The sequence below is a fragment of the Manis javanica genome, chromosome 14 (assembly GCF_040802235.1).
Source record: "Manis javanica isolate MJ-LG chromosome 14, MJ_LKY, whole genome shotgun sequence".
Lineage (NCBI taxonomy): Eukaryota > Metazoa > Chordata > Mammalia > Pholidota > Manidae > Manis > Manis javanica.
Window position 1 is genome coordinate 50783239 of NC_133169.1, and position 22045 is coordinate 50805283.

The 22045-nt window shown below is 40.2% G+C and overlaps 1 protein-coding gene across 1 annotated transcript; it reads right to left on the reverse strand.

The window, feature by feature from the left end:
- Positions 1 to 229: 229 nt before the first annotated feature.
- On the reverse strand, positions 230 to 18068 carry ZFP2 (ZFP2 zinc finger protein). The gene is made up of 5 exons (XM_037002016.2): positions 17918 to 18068; positions 15841 to 15929; positions 10638 to 10768; positions 7512 to 7630; positions 230 to 1794 (listed from the first exon to the last, which is right to left on the reverse strand). Exons 4-5 carry the CDS (start codon positions 7597 to 7599, stop codon positions 326 to 328), a joined length of 1557 nt encoding a protein of 518 aa, XP_036857911.2. The 5' UTR covers positions 7600 to 7630; positions 10638 to 10768; positions 15841 to 15929; positions 17918 to 18068; the 3' UTR covers positions 230 to 325.
- Positions 18069 to 22045: the final 3977 nt, after the last annotated feature.

Below are 22045 nucleotides of genomic sequence, written 5' to 3' on the forward strand. Positions count from 1 at the left end.
GTCCTGTTAAGCACTCCCACATTCTTTCTCCAACGTAAAGTCTCTGATGTCCAAAGAATCTGCAGTATGATACAACAGGACTTACTTTCAGCACAAATCATCATTACCTACTTAAACCTTCTGATGTAAACTTTGCTTTCTGAATTAAGATTTCCCTGCTTGTATGTGGTTTCTCTGCAGTGTTCTGTAGTATCTGATAGAGTACATTATACATCAACCAAAAGATTGCTACAGTTGCCACATTTATTAGGTTTCTACATTGCTTGACATGTCTGATTATCACTGAAGAGTTTAATCATGGTGCAGGGCCCAGTGAAAGCTTTCCTCATGTATGAGTTCTCTGATGTCGTGTCAGGTTTGTACTCCGACTGAATGCTTTTCCACATTCATTACACTGATAGGGTTTCTCTCCAGTGTGAGTTCTCTGATGCACTATAAGGGATGAATTCTTAATGAAGGCTTTTCCACACTGATCACATTCATAGGGTTTCTCACCAGTATGAATTCTTTGATGCTCAATAAGGTATGCACTCTGGCTGAAAGCCTTTCCACATTCATTGCATTCATAAGGTTTCTCTCCAGTGTGAATAACCTGATGTACAGTAAGGGATGATCGCCCAGTGAAGTGTTTTCCACATACCATACACTCATAAGGTTTCTCTCCAGTATGAATTCTCCTATGTTGAGTAAGAGATGAATTCTTACTGAAAGCTTTTCCACACTGATTACATTCAAAAGGTTTTACTCCCGAATGGAGTCTCTGATGTTCTATAAGGTATGTACTTTGGCTAAAGGATTTCCCACATTTGTTACATTTGTAGGGTTTTTCTCCAGTGTGATTACGCTGATGCAGGGTAAGAGTTGAGCTCTTGCTAAAGGCTTTTCCACATTCACGACATTCATAGGGCTTTTCTCCAGTGTGACTTCTCTGATGTACAATAAGATGCATGCTTTGACTGAAGGCTTTTCCACATTCATTGCACTCATAGGGTTTTTCTCCTGTATGAGTTCTTTGATGCACTGTAAGATTCATACTTTGGGTAAAAGCTTTCCCACATTCATTACATTTGTAGGGTTTCTCTCCAGTATGAATCCTTTCATGTTGAATAAGAGATGAGTTCTTACGGAAAGCTTTTCCACACTCTTTACACTGATAGGGTTTCTCTCCAGTATGAGTTCTTTGATGAACAGTAAGGTTCATGCTCTGACTGAAGGTTTTCCCACATTCATTACATTTGTAGGGTTTCTCTCCAGTATGAATTCTTTGATGTACAGTAAGGGAGGAGCGTTCAATGAAGTGCTTCCCACATACATTACACTTATAGGGTTTCTCCCCAGTATGAATCCTCTGGTGTTTAAGAAGGGATGAACTCTGGCTGAAGGCTTTTCCACATTCACTACATTCATAGATTTTCTTTCCTACTAACATTCTTTGAGTTTTAATTAATTCAGAGTTTTGTTTAGTGTCTTTTCCATATGAATTCCGATTATGGGGTCTTTTTCCCACAGGAATACTTTGTTGTGTATCAAAGATTGAACCCTGACTTGAACATCTTTCAAAATCATCATTTCCACATGCTGTCCTCTCAGTGAGGGTTTCCTTATGGGTAACTGCCACTTGACTCAGATGTCTATCCTGGTTTTTCTGTTGCCCCTCCAACCAATGATCAGGTTCCCACATTTCCACTAAAGAAGAATGCCAGACACCTTCTTCCATTATGACCCCACAGAATAAATCTTCAGTAATGTTTGTCTTTGTAGTTAATTCTTTAGTTTCAAGTCTTGTCTCCCAGTCTGAAAAAAAAGTAAAAGTTCAAATGCACACTGGTTTCTGTTCTGGGATACTAAAAACTGTATAGGAGTGAAGGAATGAAACAATAAGAAACATTTGACAGTTTTCAAAGTTCTCCCTACAATTAGGAAGAAAACTGAAAGGGCAGGAAATAACAGTGAGCCAGTCCTTAAATAATAGGGGAGCTACAAGTAGGGTAAGCCGAGGAAAGAGGGATGGACCCTGAAATCACTGACCACTAGACAAGGCTGAATAATGAAGATGGAACCAACGGAAAATATACAGATGAGTCAAGATTGGAAGAGGCAGGTCAGAAAGCCCACAACATTGTACCTGGTATTCTTGCCAGCAGTTTCTTCCTCCTGTAGTGCTGCCTATAATTCTGACACTAAATCTTCATAAAGCATCACAGTGTGACACACTGAAAATGTTGACCTGAATTCAGACAAACTTGGGTTCAAATCTTAGTCATTAACACTTATCACTTGAACTAAGTACTTGTTTCTCTGGGTCTGAGTTTTCACAGATATAAAATAAGGATAAAAATAATCTTAAAAGGATTAAGTAAAATAATGCATATACACTACCCTTAGGGAGCATACTTGTCTGGAATATAACATACCAGAACATACTTGAAGCTTAAACTTTTCAGGCAGGGTGAAAAAAATCTAAAAGCCTCCCCTTGCTCCCCAACTTTAGGCAGGCTGTAATTTTCTCACTCTCTTTAGGTAAGAGAGTCCTAAAGGGTTTTATCCTTTCCTTAATATCCATTCCTTAAAGATGAGAACTGGCGGCAGGGGCGGGCAAGGGAGAATCTGTTAAACTGCTTGAGATGGGGCTGAAGGAAAGACTCTGTAGCCACTCGGCCTATCTTCTCAGATCCCATTTCTTATTCCAGACAAAATGTCCTCAAGGCAATGAGAGGCAGGGAACAGGAAACTGCCATCTGAGGATCAGCTTGTCAGCTTGATCAGAATTACTGGAGCAGAGATCAGCACTGAACCAATAAGTCAGAAACCTTTGGGAAGGAGGCTTTTCTGTGAAGCAGGTATGCATTAACTGGACCCCCTTCTTCCAGCCTGACTTTCTTATGTAAAAGAAGAGAAAAAGTGGAAGGCTCAGAAGGCTCCACCTCTAAAACACACGTACCATCAGGTAGCCTCAGAGAGAACCCATCCAGTCAACTGAAACATCAGCAGGCAACAATGAACTGGAGCCTACCTCTTGCCCACCATGTGTACTATATCATATCCAGCTACCAAGTAGAGTTCTCTGAGGGCATTCAAAGTGCTACCCTGTAAACAACATAAAGGGCAAAGGGGGATCCTGTTACACAAAGTCCAGACAGAACTGCACCCATTCAAAGATAAATGAGACACAGATATACCAAATTTGGGCACCATGTAGAGGTTCATGAAATAAAATTTTTAAATATTAAACAGTAAGGAATAAAAACCAAATGGGAGAATGAACTTCAGAAGAATAATTAAATGCTTCCATTCATCAAAAAGCATCAAAAAGGGAAGTAAAAAAAAAAGTTACATACCAGAAGAAGATATTTGTACCATATAAGCTACAAAGAACAAGAACCCACACTTGGAGAACACCATCTGTGGAACACTAAGCCCACTAAAAAAATGGGCAAGAGCAGGCACTTAAGGGAAATCTGAATGGTGAGGAAACAAGCAAAGGCAACAATCAGCATTAACCAAGAGAAGACTGATTAATGCTCCAATTAGATACTGTTACCACCACCCACCTGGGTAGCAAAATGTAAAAATTCAGACTGCCTCAGATGTTAGAAAGATATGCAGTAATGGGAACTTTTACACACTGCTGATGGGTGTGTCACTTGGTTCTGGTATTTGAAAAACGGGTTTGCACTATCTAGTAATGCAGACTGGACAAACCCACCAGCAGGTACATATACTTAGTTAAATGTACCCAGCAAAGGTACACTACATTTCAAAACTTTAAAGGAACATTGTGCACAACAGCAAAAAACTGAACCCAAATGTCCACCAATAGGATGGATAACTAAATTGTCAAATATTTATATAATAGAATAATTGAAAATGGCAAATAACTATGGACTTCATGTGTCTCCCCAAAACTCATGCTGAAACCTAATCCCCAATAGGATAGTAATGGGAGGTGGGGCTTTTGAAAGGTCACTAAATCATGAGGGTAAAGCCCTTGTAATAGGATTAATGCTCCTATAAGTGACACTATGAGAAAGCTTGTTTCCTCTCTGCTCTCCATCAGGTCAGGATACAGGGAGAAGGCAGCTGTCAGTGAACAAGGAGGAGGGCCTCTCACCAAGAGCCCTACTACACTGACACCCTAATTCTCAGACCTCCAGCCTCTAGAAGTATGGGAAGCAAATGTTTGATGTTTAAGCCACCTAGTCTATGGTATTCTGTTAGAGCAGCCTGAACTAAGACAGTGAACATTAATGAACTAAAGCTACACATATCAATATGAATAAAATTATTTAAGCTAAGTCATATAAGAATATATAGTGTCTATTTATATAAAGTTTAAAGACAGACTAAAACTAAAATATATTGTTTAGAGGTTCATTTATGGATGGCAATACTATAAAGAAAAACGGGCAGGGAATGCTCACAGAATGAGAACAGTGGTTATGTTTGGGGTGGAGGTAAAACGATGTGAATGAGGAGTGTGTGCAAAGCATTTCTAAGATTCTAACAATGTTCTGTTTCTGAATCTGAGTTTGAGTGCCTGGGTGTTGGCTTTCTTTATTATTCATTTGCCTTTATGAATTATAAAGAGAAACAGTATGGTGTAATGGTTAAGATGACAACTCTGGAGCCCTACCTGGCTCCAGCACTGCTGGCTGTGTGACCTTGGGCCTCACTTCACCTGTCTGTGCTTGTTTCCTCCTGTGTTAAATGCTACTTATAGCATAGTGTTGATACAAGAACAAAAATTAGTTAATATTTATAAAGGGCTTACAAGGGTATGTAAATTTTTGCTCTATAGTAATACATTTTATACACATTCTTCTGTATATATGACATTTCAAAAAATGAGAACAAAATATTTGTTATTTTGGAAAAAATCATTTTCAGTTGAAATATTATATACTACAGAAGACTCAGTAGTAAGATTCAGTATATATTCATGGAATTTAGAGATATTATATACTACAAAAGACTCAGTAGTAAGATTCAGTATATATTCATGGAATTTAGAGATATTATATACTACAAAAGACTCAGTAGTAAGATTCAGTATATATTCATGGAATTTAGAGATATTATATACTACAAAAGACTCAGTAGTAAGATTCAGTATATATTCATGGAATTTAGAGATCTAACTTAAAAGTTAATTCTGAAGATTTGCTGTTTAAGAAGAAAATAGGTTACCTACGAATTTTAAAAACTGGCCTAAGAGATCTCTCCAAGAACATGGGAAACCAAAAAAAGAGTGGAGTCATGTACAAAGGATGGAGGACTGGTGTGACTCAAAAATTCCACATGGCCAGAAATCTACACGTGTTGAGAAAATGGAAGCATATTCTTAATGATCAGCATATGACATATGATCAACCTCATGGATGCTTCAAAAGCATTTGATAATATCAAGCATCCAATCCTGATTTGAAAATAAAAATATTAACAAAAATATTATCAACCAAAAAATAAAACACTAAAAGAATTCACAGTGACAACAGAATCACGGCATGATGCTCAGTACTACTCCTGTATTTAATACTGTTCCAAAAGTGTGACCAACTGAGAGGAAATTTTATTTTCCCCACAGTACATGACAGTCTCCCTGGAAAACAGAAAATCGTTAGGGTGGCCTTACTCATAGTTAGTGAAGTGTTGAGGGCTTAGAACTTGAGGACTAAGGATCAAAAACCGTAGCTCTTCCAGGATCGGACAGCCTTTCAGACCCTGACCATTTTGTCTCTCATTAAATTAATGATCCTCTAATGTGCATAGTAACCACAATAAGGGCTCAATGACTGTCACTGCTGTTATCACCATTACTAGTGTATGTTAAACAATATACAGCTCTCTCTTCCTTTCTTTTCTTCCTAAACCTGACTTTTGTGTGAGAGCCCATACTCCCTACTCTCTTATCACCTTGGAATGCCTAGTTAACTTGTGGGATGTACATAATTTTGGTGCCTGTCAGGACAGGAGCAAGAGTTCCCAGATCCAGTGGTCCCGAAGAAGCACAGATCCTTCAGTGTTTACTGCCGGTACCTGCTACAACAGAGGCCAAGAGCCTGCAGAGGGTGGGGTGGGTGTGGGGCTTGGGCAGCAGGTCTTGCCTTTTCTGGGGCAAGTTGATTTCTTTCTTTTCTCCTTTTACATTTCTTCTACCCCTTGCACAATAGTTCAGCTACTCCTTCTGCACAGCCAGATGATTTCAGTGTGCACCCAACTGGAATTCCTACTTACATTTGCCACTTACAGTGCATTATCTGTCGAGCAGCCAGATCTTCTGAACACCGTAAATCATTCATTAAGTATTTATTGAGCCAGGCACTGTTCAAGGATACAGCAACAAACAAAACATATTTCTGCCTTCAAGGAATTTATATTTTAGTGAGAGGAAGAAGGGCAATCAACATGGCGAGTAAAATACTTAGTTTTTAAGAGGTATACTTTATGGAAAAAACAAAAGCAATAAAATGAAAACAAGAACATGACTGTGAAGGGAAGGTTTGTAATTATAAATAGTCATCAGGAAAGGCCTCACTGAAAAGCTGACACTGAAGCCAAGACTTTAGGAGCTGAGGAAAGTCAAAAGATTATCAAAGGGAGAGCGTCCCAGCAGGAGCCACCAGAGCTGAGGCCCTGAGGCTGGGGGCCCACCCTGTGCAAGGATGAACAAGCCTTTCGGGTACTCCTACATTTATTATAGTCTTTTAGATCAGTTTTCCTACTAATGGAAGCAGAGATAGGTGTTCTGTACTAAACATTAGTGAGGCTCAGGTTAGCATGAAGGTAGACAGGGACTCTGTGACAGTATATAAACTTTCTGTGTGTACAAATGTATATGTTCACACACACAGGTAGTCAGTCACCCAGTACCTCTCTGAGAATGATACAACAAAAGCAAACAACAGGTTTCTGTGTTTAATGGTAATTAGGAGTAACTTCTTAGAGAGCTTAAAATGGTACAGAATCCCTAACTATACCTTACTTTTTTAGACATTATTTGATAGACTTCCAACATTTTTATACATGTTCTTAACTTCTGTTTGTTTCCTTTATAACTAAACATCATGATGTAAGTCTAATGACCATGGATTAAAGTCTAAAAATTCACTGCTTTCCCCATTACTAATACCCATCTTTGTTCAACATTAACATATTTACTAGCAATATTGTCTCTAGAAACATTTTCTACTCAGCTTTTATAAGATAGGAACAAAAACTGAGGAAGTATTTCAACAACTGTCTACACATGAAAAAATTTAGTATAGAAAAAGAAAACATCTAAAAGGAAAATTAGTCCAGGATGTAGAGATTCTCTTTATAGTAGATATATTAGGAAATAAGAAGTAACAGCAAAGAAAGGAAAGAAAATTATTATTATTTTTAGAATTAACATTAAACTCGAAGACAAAAGCAAACCAAACCAAACAAAAAACCTGTGTTCAACTTCTGGCACGTCATTTCACCTCTCTGAGCCCATCTCTTCCACTGAAAAAGGAGCTGATAGTACCTACCCTGTAGGATTGTTGGGATGAATGAATCAGATGATGCCTGGGGAAGAGCAGACCATAGCACTCCATCGATACTTTCTTGTCCTGGCATCAGACAGATTAAGATTCAACGGTAGCTTCATCTGGCAGTGACATCGGAGAAAACATGGGAAGAACAAGACGTAGAGTTTGCACACCATCATGGTTTCTGGGCTCCATCTCTTGCTCCGCTTTTCTGGGTCTTTAGTTTCTCCTCTCTGCTCTTGCAAATACCCTCAAGTCCCTTCTTTGGTAAGTAAATCAGAGGCACTCTAGCTCTGACTTCTTTCAGTTCTTGCTCTTTCTTCCCTTCCCTCCAAAGTGAGCCTGGCTGAAACGACAATCTGTACTTTAAAGTGTTTACCTGTTTACATCCTCACCCTTCCCCCCACTCCCCCTTCCCTCCACACCCAAAGTGCTCTTCCTGGGCCACAGGCCACTTCACTGCAGCTAAGGCCACAACATGTTCCCTTTCCTCCTGGCACAGCTGCACTCTCTTTCGGCCACCTTTGCTTGGGCCCCCATCAGATACTGTTCTTTAGTGTCCCATCCTTGCTGCTTTGCCCTTCTCACTCACTCTTCTGGATAATGGATAATTAACAGTATTCACGGAAATGAGTGTCACAAATATGGTCATAACTCTCAAATCTAAATTTTCACCTGATTTCTAAAAATTCTACTTGATGTTCAGTAGTCACTCAACAAACATTAAATACCTAGTCTGGCAGGCAATGTGCTAGGCAGGGGATACACAGAAAAGTAAGCTCCATCATGACAGTTCACTGAGCCTACCTACTAGTGGCTAGACAGACTTTCAAAGAGACAAGGAAGATACAGTGTGAAGTGCAGTCATAAACAAGCAAAGAATCTTCAGGATTCAGCCCAGTGGAGAAGTCTGAAGACAGGTAGGGAAGGGGAGGGAAAAACAGTATCAATGATACATGTGTTTACCTCTCCTACCTCCAGAAAACCAACCAGAATGACAGTGGGACAGTGAAAAAAGCATATACAAACCTCCTAAAATAAGCTAGAGACCAAGGGAAAAAATGCTGCATACACACACAGAGAACCAAACCAAAAAAATCAGTAAATATCCTCGTACAGAGAAGTTAACGTGTGCATTTAAAAAGATTGATATTTAAAAGGAAGGAACACTCAGAGAATAAGGCTCATTGAAATAAAAAAATATGATAATCAATTTTTTCACAGGATTTAAAGACAGTTTAAGGAAATTTTCCCATCTCACACTCTTCCCTTCAAACAATGCCCTGGCAATCCACCACAGGGTCTTTGCACCTGCTGTTCCTGTGCCATGTTCTCCAACGTTGCTCACCACTTTGAGTATCTGCTCAGCAGTCACCTTGAAGGAGGGGCCCTCCCTGATCTCCCCTACAGAACAGCACTCTGGCTAACTGACCTAGTTCCCTTTTGCCACCACCTTTTTGCACACAGTGCTAGGACCCTGCTGTTGGTTCCCTCCCTGCCTCTCACTTTTCCTCTCCCTTCTCCCTCCCTGCCATCTTTCTTTATTAATTTATTATCTCCCTCACTAGACTATCAGCTCTATAGGAAGATTGCCCATTTTGATTATTGCTGCATTCCAGTGCTAGGAACAGGGCTTAGTGCTCAAAAAAAATCTGTCAAATAAATAGGTTGTTTACTTAAGAATAAACACAAATAACAGTAATCAAAGCCACAGAAATCTATAATAAAGGCAATTAAAGTTACCTTAAGGGATCATTTTATACCTAATAAATTAGTATTTTAAAAAATCCAAACTTAACAGTATGTAGCATAAGCCATAAAAATGTATCTATTCTCTGACTTGATCCTTCTAGAATCCTTTTCTTTAGAAAGCTTCCTAGAAACCAGCAGCAGTGTTCGTAAGATGATATTCTTTTGCTATCAATGTCCTTTTACTGATATCTTCTATTGCTTTATACTTAACATACATTATCCAGAGATCAAAAAACATTGCCTATCTCTTTAAAACTGCATAACAAGAGTTGGTGCTCAACACTTGCATATTGAGTAGTCAGTGATAATCGCTAAGAGAGAAATTTCACTTGTGATGCAAATTAGAAGCCAGATAACAAATTAAGAAGCATTAAATGTTTAGAGGAAAATGAGATTGAATAGTGGGAGATGCAGATTACAAATTTCGGAATGAGAAAAATTCATAAGATGTAAGGTTACTAGTCAAAATAACAAGTTATTTAACAATCTTTTTCTCATTTGTTTTTAAATGAAGACTGTATAAAGCATTGCTACAACACAGGAAGAGAAATGTTAGTTTCCTTTAAAAGGTGACAAATACTTAAATGAATGCAGGAAAGGAAAAGGAAGCTATGGATATAGGTTATTACGGCTGAGAAGACAAACAGAACATAAAGGGAATACAGTAGAGGGAGACAGAAAGACAAAGAGATTCAAAGTACAGATGAAGACAGAAGAGGAAATAACAACTGCCAGCATTTACTGAATGTTCAGTATTTTCCAGGTGATCAGGAAGTGCTGCAAATGTAGTAACTCATTTAATTTTCCTCAGGTATGAGCTCCTCCCAGGGAAGGACCTACGCAGCCTGAGCGAGGATGACTGACGTTGAGGGAGTATGATGTGGACGCATCTGTGAGGTTGCACATCAGTTGGTGCAGGTAACTCCAAGACACCTGGGGACCTCTGAAAGTACTGCTGCCCAAGGTGACAAGCCCTTGCAGCCTGACACTTTCCTGGAGAGATGCTCCCTGGAAGTTCCTTTGTCATCTGGCTCAGTTCTTCTTGTTCCAGCTGAGAAATCACCTTTGGTTTGGAAAGCGGATGCTCTGCTCAGGAGGAAAGGCACTAAATTTGGATTCTGAACTGAATATGAAAACCACTCCCAGCACATCCATTCTCCTCCAGGGCTTCTGAAACAAAGGTTTCCGTTTTCCATTCTCTTTACAGAAGACCTTTCACCTTGCAAGAGAGGACACCAAGCAACTACCCTGAAACAATGCCTTATTAATATCAGGGCTGCAAGTCCAAACTGATACACTGGAGGTTGTGTAAGATGTCAAAACGGGGGATAGATGCAATGGGTAGGTTTGGAATTAGAAGGACAGGTTCCTTACCCAGCGGAACCAGGTTCCTGTAGTCTTCCAGCATCACTTTCCCATCCAAGTTTCTCTGGGCAGAATCTAGAGGAGTCCACTCCTCCTAAGTGAAATCCACAGACACATCCACGAATGTCAGACTCCTGAAACTATAAATTCCTCCTCAACAAAGGGTTATGGAAATAAAATTCTCTGAGGAAAGTGAAAAAGCAAACAATGAACAGGGACAGGATAGAGATCTATGTGAGAAAAATGTGTTTTCCTCCTAAAGAAACTAAACACCTGCAACAAAAATAGGTTATTGTCATGAAATGATCAGCAGTAAGCACAACCTAGAAAGAGCTTCAGCATTTAAGGATAGGCAGAGGGGTATAAGGGAGCACTAGGGAAAGTACTGAAGGCTCTATAGATTACCACTGGAGAAGAACAGGTGGCATTCTTATCACCTCCTGTTCACTCCATTGGGAAGAAGGGGTCCCCACCCCAAATAACACATGATGACTGAACAGATGATGCCCGGCACTGGACAGGTGAAACTGACAGCAATTTATCAGTCATGTATCCTTCAGCCTAGGGGACGAGGACACTGCATGCCATACAGGGCTACTCGGGAGCCAGCAGGGGTTGTGGGCAGCAGGCTTTGTAGTGACAAGAGGGAGAGGAGACCTTGGTTACTGTGGGAAGATGTAATTGGCTTGTTCTGTTGTGCCCAAAGTCGCGAATCCCAGAAGGCCACCAAGGAGCTAACACCAAAAGAGCCTTTATTCAAGCTACCTCGAGCTCAATCTCTCATCAGCACCAATGCAGTGGCAAGATGCCAGAGAAAGAGAGCGAGTTTCAAAAACACAAAGGTTTTATGGGGTTCTAGGGCGGTTGTGGGGTGATGGTCGTGGCTCTGACTGATTGGCTGGGTTTAAGAGTAGTTGGTGGGGGTGATAAGTCGTGGCTCTGGTCAATTGGCAGGGTCTAAGGTGGTGGGTGGGCTCCTTGCTGACTGTAGAGAGACCAACCTCTGATTGGCTGAATTAGGATCTGGGTCCCAATTGGCTGAGGTAGGATCCGGGTCCCAATTGGCTGAAATAGAATCTGGGAGCTTGCCCTTCAGTTCAAACAAGTTCGTGGACTGGTGGGGAGGTGAAACCTGTTAGATTGAGGACTGGGGGTGGTGCACCTGCTCAGGCTGATGAGGAGCTCCCTGGGTGGGCAGCCACACTGCTGGGTGGGGAGATATCTAGGGAGGATGAGGGAACTCATGGCTAGGTCTTTGGAGCCCTGTGAGGCTCAGAGTTACCAAGGCAGCACATGGAATGTCAGGCTTTATAATATAGGTGGGAAACCCAGTTAATGGGGGAAGCATGTGCAAACAGGATAAATCCAGAATGTGGTTGGTCTATGAGAGAACCAATAAGTCACCTGGTTTGACTTGAAAATGGCATCCCAAATTTATGAGTCCATTGCAGCCTTATTCTCTAGCCCTTAGACTGGGAAAACACCATAAGCATTCAGTATCTGTTTATGAGTGTGATGGTTAATTTTATGTGTCAACTTGTAGAGACAAGATACTGCAGGCAAATACAGATAGAAAGCAGGGAGAACATGCATAAATTCAAGATAAGGTAGCATATATGCAGAAACAAAACATAATGTGCCTTAAGAAAAGACAACAGATCAGAAATACGACATTCTTTTTCCGAAAGTAGACCACTTTTTTTCAGTACATTTCCTTGTTAGCTGAATATTTTGGGCAAACTTAAAAGCCTGAATTCAGTCTCCTATGGGCTGTACACTGGTCTTCCTCACTTCCCTAGATTGTTGTCACCTGAAATGCAGAGTCCCCAAATGTGCCCCAGAGTCTGTGTCCATTATGAACGTACTATGGGTTTCTGTGCCAGCCACAGGCTTGTGAAGCAGTGGTTTAGGTAAGCACAGAAAGGAGTTTTAAAAGGCAAAAGTAAATCCTACCAATATTGTCTATAAAATGTGTATGTTGTTAATTCTTATTCATAAAGTGTATTTATTCTTAATTCCTTAAGATGTTTCTTCCTTTCTGGTTTCCACTCACCACGGGTCTTTTTCTCCCCAGCACTACATAGAGCACAGGGTAACTCATGAAATAAGCAGCTTCATGGGTTTATCTCACTCATGCAGACATTTTCTTAAACCTTAAAAACACAGGCTTTTGGATACTGTTATTCTTTCAAAAGGCAGAGCATCGAGTGGAATAAGTAGGGATATTTTAAGTGATGTAAGTATGCTACTAATGAAGTTTTAGGCACCCCAGAGGCAAAAATGTCTTCAGATATAATTCTCAGCAATCCAAAAAAAATTTTTTTACAGACTTACAGTCACAACAGCAACAAAGAAGGAAACACCTCAGAATACACTTAATAGGAATATGCAAGTTCCTCATGATACCTCAGAATACACTTAATAGGAATACGCAAGTTCCTCATGATCAACTTAACAGAAGCCATAAGGAAGATCTGATTAAAATGAGTGGTAATGTTTTTACTCGATAAAAAAAATAAACATTGTAAAGATACTAGTCTTCCTTGAATTGATATAGATTTAGTGAAATTTTTAACTGTTACTTTTGGAACATAATAATAGCTAACAAAATTTGACTATAAGGATAAATGTATAAAAATAGTACAGTCACCACATTTTGAGAAGAAAAATATTTGCTTTATGAAATAACAAATTCTAAAACAACAAATGAGATGGTGTGGTACTATAGTAGAAATAGAGCAATAGAATGTAATTCAGAAAAATAAACGTGTGTATAAGCATGTGTGTGTGTATACATGTATATATGTGTGTGTGTGTGTGTGTGTATATATATATATATATACACACACACACACATATCTAAACAGCTGGTCCTGAACAACATGGGAGTTGGAAGTGCTGACCCCATGGAATTGAAAATCCACATATAACTTCTGATTCCTCAAAAATTTAACTACTAATAGCCTACTGTTGACTGGAAGCCTTAACTGAAACACAAACAGTTAACTAACATATCTTGTATATATATTACATATTGTATTCTTACAATAAAGTAAGCTAGAGAAAGGAAAATATCTTTTCAAATTGTTGCATGTCTCCAAAAAATTTTTCAATATATCTATTGAAAAAAAATCTGTGTGTTAATCTGTGTGTTAAGTATCACAGCCCAGTAATATTTCTGCTTCACTGCTGCCTCCCCTTTCTAGAAGATAAGGTCTAGGAGAAAGGGACCGTGCCCGTCTCATTCACTGCTGTCCTCCTAGCATTGAGAACAGCTTTGCACATGGTAGGCAGGTGCTAAAAATCTGTTTAATGAAGGGATGGCAGATGAAATGCTTCACTGCACCATGTTAAATGAAGTTAGATTCCCACTTCACAATGTAAAAATGAATTCCAGACAGCTCAAGGATATAAGCTTAAAATAAAGCTAATAGGCAATGCAGAAAAGTATTTTTATAATATCTTAGGGTACAGAAAGCCTTTCATAGCATGATTCCAAAGCCAAACAAAAGCTAGCTGCATAAAACTTCAAAATGTATTTGTAGCAGGAAAAGAAAACTGACAGGGAACAATATTTGCAATTTCTGGCAAAGGACTAGTATTCACATTATATAAAAGGCTTCTTTATATATAATACTTCAATATAAAAATGGACAAAGGATGTAAAGAGATATTTTAAAAGCTAGAAGAATGTGTATCTATAGTAATTTTTGAGGATTTAAGACCTGGAAGTATGTCTTAGAGCTTTAAAGTTTTTTTACAGCTATATGCCTCATGTTTATATTCAGAAAAAGAAGCTAACACTTAAAGGCAGATACAAGTCATATCTGAGCAATTCATAGTCACGTCACTGGCTATACAGGGAAGTTGAAAACATGAGGAAAGAAGAAATCACAAAGAGCACTAACGCTTCACTGGTATGTGTCCCAAGTCAATCAGTCTCCTCCTCAAAGGTGTCCCCATGTCAAAGACAAAGACTGAGGATCTGTTCCAGATTAAGGGAGACCCAGAAGCTGTAACAGTCAATGCCAGTTGTGCCCTCATTAGATCCTGCACCCGGTAAGGGGCATTTGTGGCCAATTGTAAGTAAGGCTTGTAGGTCAGCTGACAGTATTGTAGCAGTGTAAGTTTCCTCACTTTGGCAACTGTATTTTGGTTATGTAAAACATGGGCCTTGTTCTTAGGCACATATACTAAGGGATTCAGAAATTAAACTAGGGATTGCTGGGATGAGGGGTGTGGACTGGAAGGGAGTGAGGACACTTTTGGGGATGATGAAAGTGTTCTACAGCTTGATGGGTGGGGTGGTTGCGTTGGTAAATAAATTAAGTCAAAATTCAATGAATTATATGCTTTAAAATAATTATTTTATGTAACCTATACCTGAAAAAAACCCTGCTTATTTAAAAATTCAGTTACCACTATTTTAAATAAATAAAAAAATCAAGGCCACCAACAACCAAACCACAACTTTCAATCAACCAAACTCTTCTGGACATTTCACCTTAAACCTCCCCCCTTCCCCTGAAATGAGCTCCTTCTCTCTCGCAGGTGTTTGTGCCAGTTGCACTGCATTTTATAACTGAGCCTGATGATGCTGAGGAGAGGAAGGAGTACACACAGAAGTCACACCAGTAATCCTTGTCTTAATGAAGCCCTTTTCAAACTAGTTCCTTTGATATATTTAAGAGAACCCTAATACATGATCTCAGCACAAGTCCTGTGGGATTGCAAACAAGGTTAAGCCTAACCTTAAAAAGAAAACAAAACAAAATCTAGGGTCTACAGGGCCAAGTTCCCCTGATGTCTTATTTCCTCTTCCACAAAAGCAACAATTCCAGGTTCTAGCAAAAACTAGCAGGCTCCACTAACAGTCTGGGTACTTAAACACATTTGTTCTTAATGTGCCATGCGCAGCCACCATGCCTGTGCCTGCAGAGATGTGACCTCTTCTAGGTCCTCCGAGAGTCCGTGAGCCTGTAAGCACCAGGACCTTTGTCCTCTTCTGACCCACGAACACTTCCAAGACCTCTGCTGGCCAGGGTATCCAGCTGAATGAGAAGTGACAGCTGAGAGCCCAGCCAAGGGACCCTGAGCGGGGCTTTGTGGGAAACAATCCAACATTCGGAGATCTCAGTAGCCCCATCCTCTGTAATGAAGCCCACATTCAGCAGTAGTAAGAGAAAGGTCAGAGAGAGAAGGATGAGCCCACCTGAGCTCTCAGTGCAAGAGGCCCAGCAGCCATTGCCTTCTTCTCCCTGCTGGATCCTAGGGGATAGGCAGGGTCCAGAGGAGGGAGAGCTGAGGGAAGGAAAGAAGCTATGAGGAACAAGACTCCTGCAACAACAAAAAGCAAAATACCTATAGATGAAGCAAGTGTACAATATCTACATAAAGAAAACTAATATGTATGCATCAAATTTACTTATTAAGCTTATTTAGATAAAGGAAGATGGACAGAAAGAGACATGCCATATTCCTGGGTAGGATGTCACAACATCCTAAGTTGTCACTCCTTTGAAATTAATTTCTAAACAACACATTCCTAACCAAGTTATGCCTAATAATATTTTAAAGTTAATTGTGGAAAAGATTTTTTTAAGTTAATTGTGTTATATAACAATAGCCAGGAAGTTTTTGAAAGGGAATAGTGATGAGCAGAGAACTAAACCACCAGATACTACTTAACCACAATAATTAGAACAGTGTTACAGGATAAGCAAAATCACTCATTCACCTATATATTGTTAACTATCCACTGTATACCAGGCACCATTCCTTGGGGAGGGGGTGAATACAGCAGGAAACAAAACATATATTCTCTGCCCTCATGGATGTTATTGTCTAACAGGGAAAAGGGTCAGCGGAACAAGTATAAACCCTGCAACCTAAATGATTCAAGAAAAAATATATATGTAAGAATTCATGATATGAAGTAGCATTTCCCATCAATTAATTTATCAATAATTGGAACAGGGGCTTACCTTCTGGAAAAGAAGAAAAATGTGTGCATAAAATGAAACTAAAGTAACTAGGAGAAAATGCAGATGAACATTTTTTTGTGGTCACAAGGGGAATAGAAGGTCTCCTAACAATGGTGTCAAAGATCCAAACATGAAAGGAGGGTTTCGTGTCTGACTATATGAAAATGTAGTATTTCTGCATAGTAAGGAAACATACTTGTGTATCAGATACAAAGTTTAAAACAAAATGCAAATTTTATAAAAATATTAGTGTTCAAAGTGAAAATTTAAACAACCCTATCATTTGCACTTTTCAGAAAATTAGATAATAGTAACACCCAGACCGGGTGTGGGTCAATCAGGAACTCTTACATTGCAAAAGTTTCTAAATTGTCACTTTCTGGAGAGAACAAGACAGGAGGTACCAAAAGACTTACAGCATGAACCAGAAACTTCACGTGGAGAAATTTATAAAATGAGACGAGTGCAAAGCTAAATGGCCTATATTGTTTATAATACTGAAAAAAAAAAAAAGCCCTGAGAACACAAAGGCTAAAAGAGAGGATTAAATATGGCACATATTTTAATTGTTTACACTCTTTAAAATGACTTAGGTAAATTTTTTAAAAATTGGTGTTAAGCAGATGTTCTCAAAATACTATATTTTTGAAAAAAAATTGTTCTCCTTGAGTGGTACAGATAAAAATATAAAAAATCATGAAGCTTATAATTCGTGCACTTTAAACCTCTTATCAGATGTATTTTATTTTTAACAGTAAAGGTTACTAACATCTCCATTTTTGTTTAAAAACAAAGCATTTTTGTTTATACATATATACGCTGACATGAAGATTTTGACAGTTCTCAAATGGTTTTTCCCTCCGCTTAATTTTCCATTTGTCCTATAGGGAACTTTTTTGTTGTTGTTGAGAAGGGAAAAAAATTGCTTAAAAAGAAGAAAACGATTCACTGAGGTGGTAATCTGCACAGAGCTGGCCTCCCCATTCCTGCGGAGATGGGTCAAGAGGAGCCCACGCCAGCATCCTTCTGGATCGGAAACCACAGAGGACGGGTCCCTGACATGCGGCTCACACAAAGGGCGGCTGCTGGAGCCCGGAGAGCCCGCACCCTGGTCCAGCATCCGAGGCTTCCCAGGCGGGTCCCGGGAAAGCCGGCGGCGGGGGAGCCCAGCGTCCGCGCGGCTCCCAGAGCTTTCAGCAACCTCCGACCCCCGGGGCCCCCGCCCTCGGTGCTCCCGGGACAGGCGGTGAAAAAACGCATCCGGGGACCCTCCCTCTCGGGGTTCCCAGGCAAGAGAGAGCGCACCTGGAGCCGGCGGCCTGGCGCTGCGCGGGGCTGGGAGGACGCGGTCCTCGGCCCACCCGCCGTCGGCCCCGCCCCTCGGGGTCTCGCGGGCCGTGTGAGTCCCTTCCGCTCCGGGCCTCCGACGACCCCAAGCGACCCCCCGCAGCCCCGCACTCACCCGGCAGGGGCGGCGGCAGCCAGTGCGGACGCGGTTCCGCCCGGCGCCTCCGCCTGGGGGCGCCGGACCACGTTTCCCACAAGGCTGCGGGGGCGCGGCGCGAGCGTCGGAGTGCGCAGGCGCAGTCCCTGCGGGCGGATGGGGTGGCTCCGCGAGGGCAGCTTTGCGTCGCTGAGGTTGCGGCCTCTGGACGGCCTGCGCGGTCACCTTACCCCAAAGAGGGCCCTTGTTAAAGCCAGTCGGGGCTTAACGCGTGAGAACTCTGCCGTGGCTAAGCCTCATTTTCCTCCTATCACATAAAGGGAGCCCAGAGGAGTATCCTGCGAAGTTGCCAGAACGATGAGTGGCGGTTACTGTACGCCCTCCCCAGCTCAGTGTTAGGTGTTCCTCTTAGCGCTTCACAATTACTACTGTATAGATTGCGGACACAATCTGCAGTGAAATGTGTGGCCGAAGGTCATTTCATCTGGGTCTGCCGCTGGAACCTGGAGAAGTGCGTGGCATTTGGGACCGATCACTGTGGTGGCTTAGACTGTAATATTTGGTTTTATTTGTTTATTTTATTTTATTTTTTGAGCCCTTTTTATTTTATTTATTTTATTTTATCTCTGAGAGGGCATCTCTCATATTTATTGATCAAATGGTTGTTAACAACAATAAAATTCTGTATAGGGTACTCAATGCACAATCATTCATCAACCCCAAGCCTAATTCTCAACAGTCTCCAATCTTCTGAAGCATAACGAACAAGTTCTTACATGGTGAACAGATTCTTACATGGTGAACAGTGCAAGGGCAGTCATCACAGAAACTTTTGGTTTTGATCACGCATCATGAACTATAAACAATCAGGTCAATTATGATTATTCGTTTGATTTTTATACTTGATTTATATGTGAATCCCACATTACTCCATTATTATTATTATTATTACTATTATTATTTTTAATAAAATGCTGAAGTGGTATGTAGATGCAAGATAAAGGTAGAAAACATAGTTTAGTGCTGTAAGAGGGCAAATGTAGATGATCAGGTGTGTGCCTATAGACTAAGTATTAATGCAAGCTAGACAAGGGCAACAAAACATCCACGGATGCAGATTTCTCTCAAAACAGGGGGGGTGAGGTTCTAAGCCTCACCTCTGTTGATCCCCAATTTCTCACCTGATGGCCCCCCTGCAACTGTGCCTATCTTAGGTTGTTCCTCCCTTGAGAAATCTTATCTGTCTCTAGCTAACCAGTCATCTTCCAGGGCCATACAGGGAAATGTAGAGTTGGTTGGTGAGAGAGAAGCCATATTTTTTACTTTTTTTCAGATTTATGCCCTGTGGCTTCTATGCCCAGCATTTGTCTTGAGGTATCTTTACCACTTGGAAGAATTATGATACTCAGTAATTTCGATATGAGGCACGAATTCTACTTAGGAGTTGTAATTATGAGGGAAGAAGAGAAGCTATAGAAGTAGCAGACGGAAGAAAACATGGGAAGATTGATTATTTATTTGACATATCTTCTTGTAGTGTAACATAAGCGTGTATAGGTTTTAAATTACTAATTAAATTGTGTGCACACATTAACATAATAGGAATACAGCTACATAACCAAAGCAGACCTACAATTACCAGCCATATCCAGTGAAACCAAGAAAACCAGTTAGGCACCCTAGGCATTTGTGAAAACTTATCAATGATATGATGGATATTGTCTAACTGAATTTGAATATTTTGAGAAAAATCAGACAAATTAAAACAACACATTCCTGGGAACTGTTCACATCCCATATGTTCTTTTAACAGTAGATAGTCTATAGTCGCAAGATTTTGGAGCGCTGCAACTTGCACTTCTCCTAATTCTTGGTTGAGTTCCGACAGTATAGATCCAGTCAAATTTGTTGTTTTACTATATGCACAGGCCAGCTTAGATATCTCCTTCTTCATTCCAATGGCAAGTCCAGGAACCGGTGGGATGAATGTAGCTACAACTGCAACAGCACCGGGATCTTTGTTGAAGGTTTTTGATGATCATCTTCTGGAATGACTCTTCCAGAGCATATTGATGTTGGAAGTTCTTCTTCATATCATATCTTAATTCATTTTCTGGGTAGCCAAATTAGGCTTTGATCCTCTGTATAAACACAAACAAACCCTTTGCCCACAATTTGATATGCCCTTTATATCATTGTGAAGAACTTATTGGAGATCACCACACAGGAACTGTTTTTTTTTTAAGAGAAAGGAATATTATCAGAAAAATGTACTTCCATAGCTTATCATCTGACACCCTTTAAATGATCAAAATTAAGGATATTTAAAGCATGCATTAATCGGTGATTTACAGTTAGTTTTATCCTGTCAGGGAGTAATCCCCCTTTCCTTCTGTTTTTTTTTCTGTTATCATTAATCTACAATTACATGAAGAACATTATGTTTACTAGGCTCTCCCCTATACCAGGTCCCACCCACAAACCCCCTTACAGTCACTGTCCAACAGCATAGCAAAATGTTGTATAATCACTACTTGTCTTCTCTGTGTTGTACAGCCCTCCCCTTTCTCCCAGCCCCCCATTATGCATTCTAATCATAATACCCCCTTTATTCTTCCCCCCTTATCCCTCCCTACCCACCCATCCTCCCCAGTCCCTTTCCCTCTGGTACCTGTTAGTCCATTCTTGGGTTCTGTGATTCTGCTGCTGTTTTGTTCCTTCAGTTTTTCCTTTGTTCTTATACTCCACAGATGAGTGAAATCATTTGGTATGTCTCTTTCTTCACTTGGCTTATTTCACTGAGCATAATACCCTCTAGCTCCATCCATGTTGTTGCGAATGGTAGGATCTGTTTTTTTCTTATGGCTGCATAATATTCCATTGTGTATATGTACCACATCTTCTTTATCCATTCATCCACTGATGGACATTTAAGTTGCTTCCATATCTTGGCTATTGTAAATAGTGGAGCAATAAACATAGGGGTACATCTGTCTTTTTCAAACTGGAGTGCTGCATTCTTAGGGTAAATTCCTAGAAGTGCAATTCCTGGGTCAAATGGTATTTCTATTTTGAGCATTCTGAGGAACCTCCATACTGCTTTCCACAATGGTTGAACTAATTTACATTCCCGCCAGCAGTGTAGGAGGGTTCCCCTTTCTCCACAACCTCACCAACATTTGGTGTTGTTTATCTTTTGGATGGTAGCCATCCTTACTGGTGTGAGATGATATCTCATTGTGGTTTTAATTTGCATTTCTATGATAATTAGCGAAGTGGAGCATCTTTTCATGTGTCTGGTGGCCATCCGAATTTCTTCTTTGGAGAACTGTCTGCTCAGCTTTTCTGCCCATTTTTAAATTGGATTATTTGTTTTTTGTTTGTTGAAGTGGGTAAGCTCTTTATATATTTTGGATGTCAAGCCTTTATTGGATCTGTCATTTACAAATATATTCTCCCATACTGTAGGGTACCTTTTTGTTCTATTGATGGTGTCTTTTGCTGTACAGAAGCTTTTCAGCTTAAGGTGGTCCCACTTGTTCATTTTTGCTTTTGTTTTCCTTGCCCCGGGAAATATGTTCAAGAAGAGGTCACTCATGTTTATGTCTAAGAGATTTTTGCCTATGTTTTTTTCTAAGAGTTTTATGGTTTCATGACTTACATTCAGGTCTTTGATCCATTTTGAATTTACTTTTGTGTATGGGGTTAGACAGTGATCCAGTTTCATTCTCTTACATCTGTTGAAGAGACTGTCATTTTGCCATTGTATGTCCATGGCTCCTTTATCAAATATTAATTGACCATATATGTTTGAGTTAATGTATGGAGTATCTAATCTGTTCCACTGGTCTTTGGCTCTGTTCTTGTGCCAGTACCAAATTGTCTTGATTACTATGGCTTTGTAGTAGAGCTTGAAGTTGGGGAGTGAGATCCCTCCCACATTATTCTTCTTTCTCAGGATTGCCTTGGCTATTTGGGGTCTTTGGTGT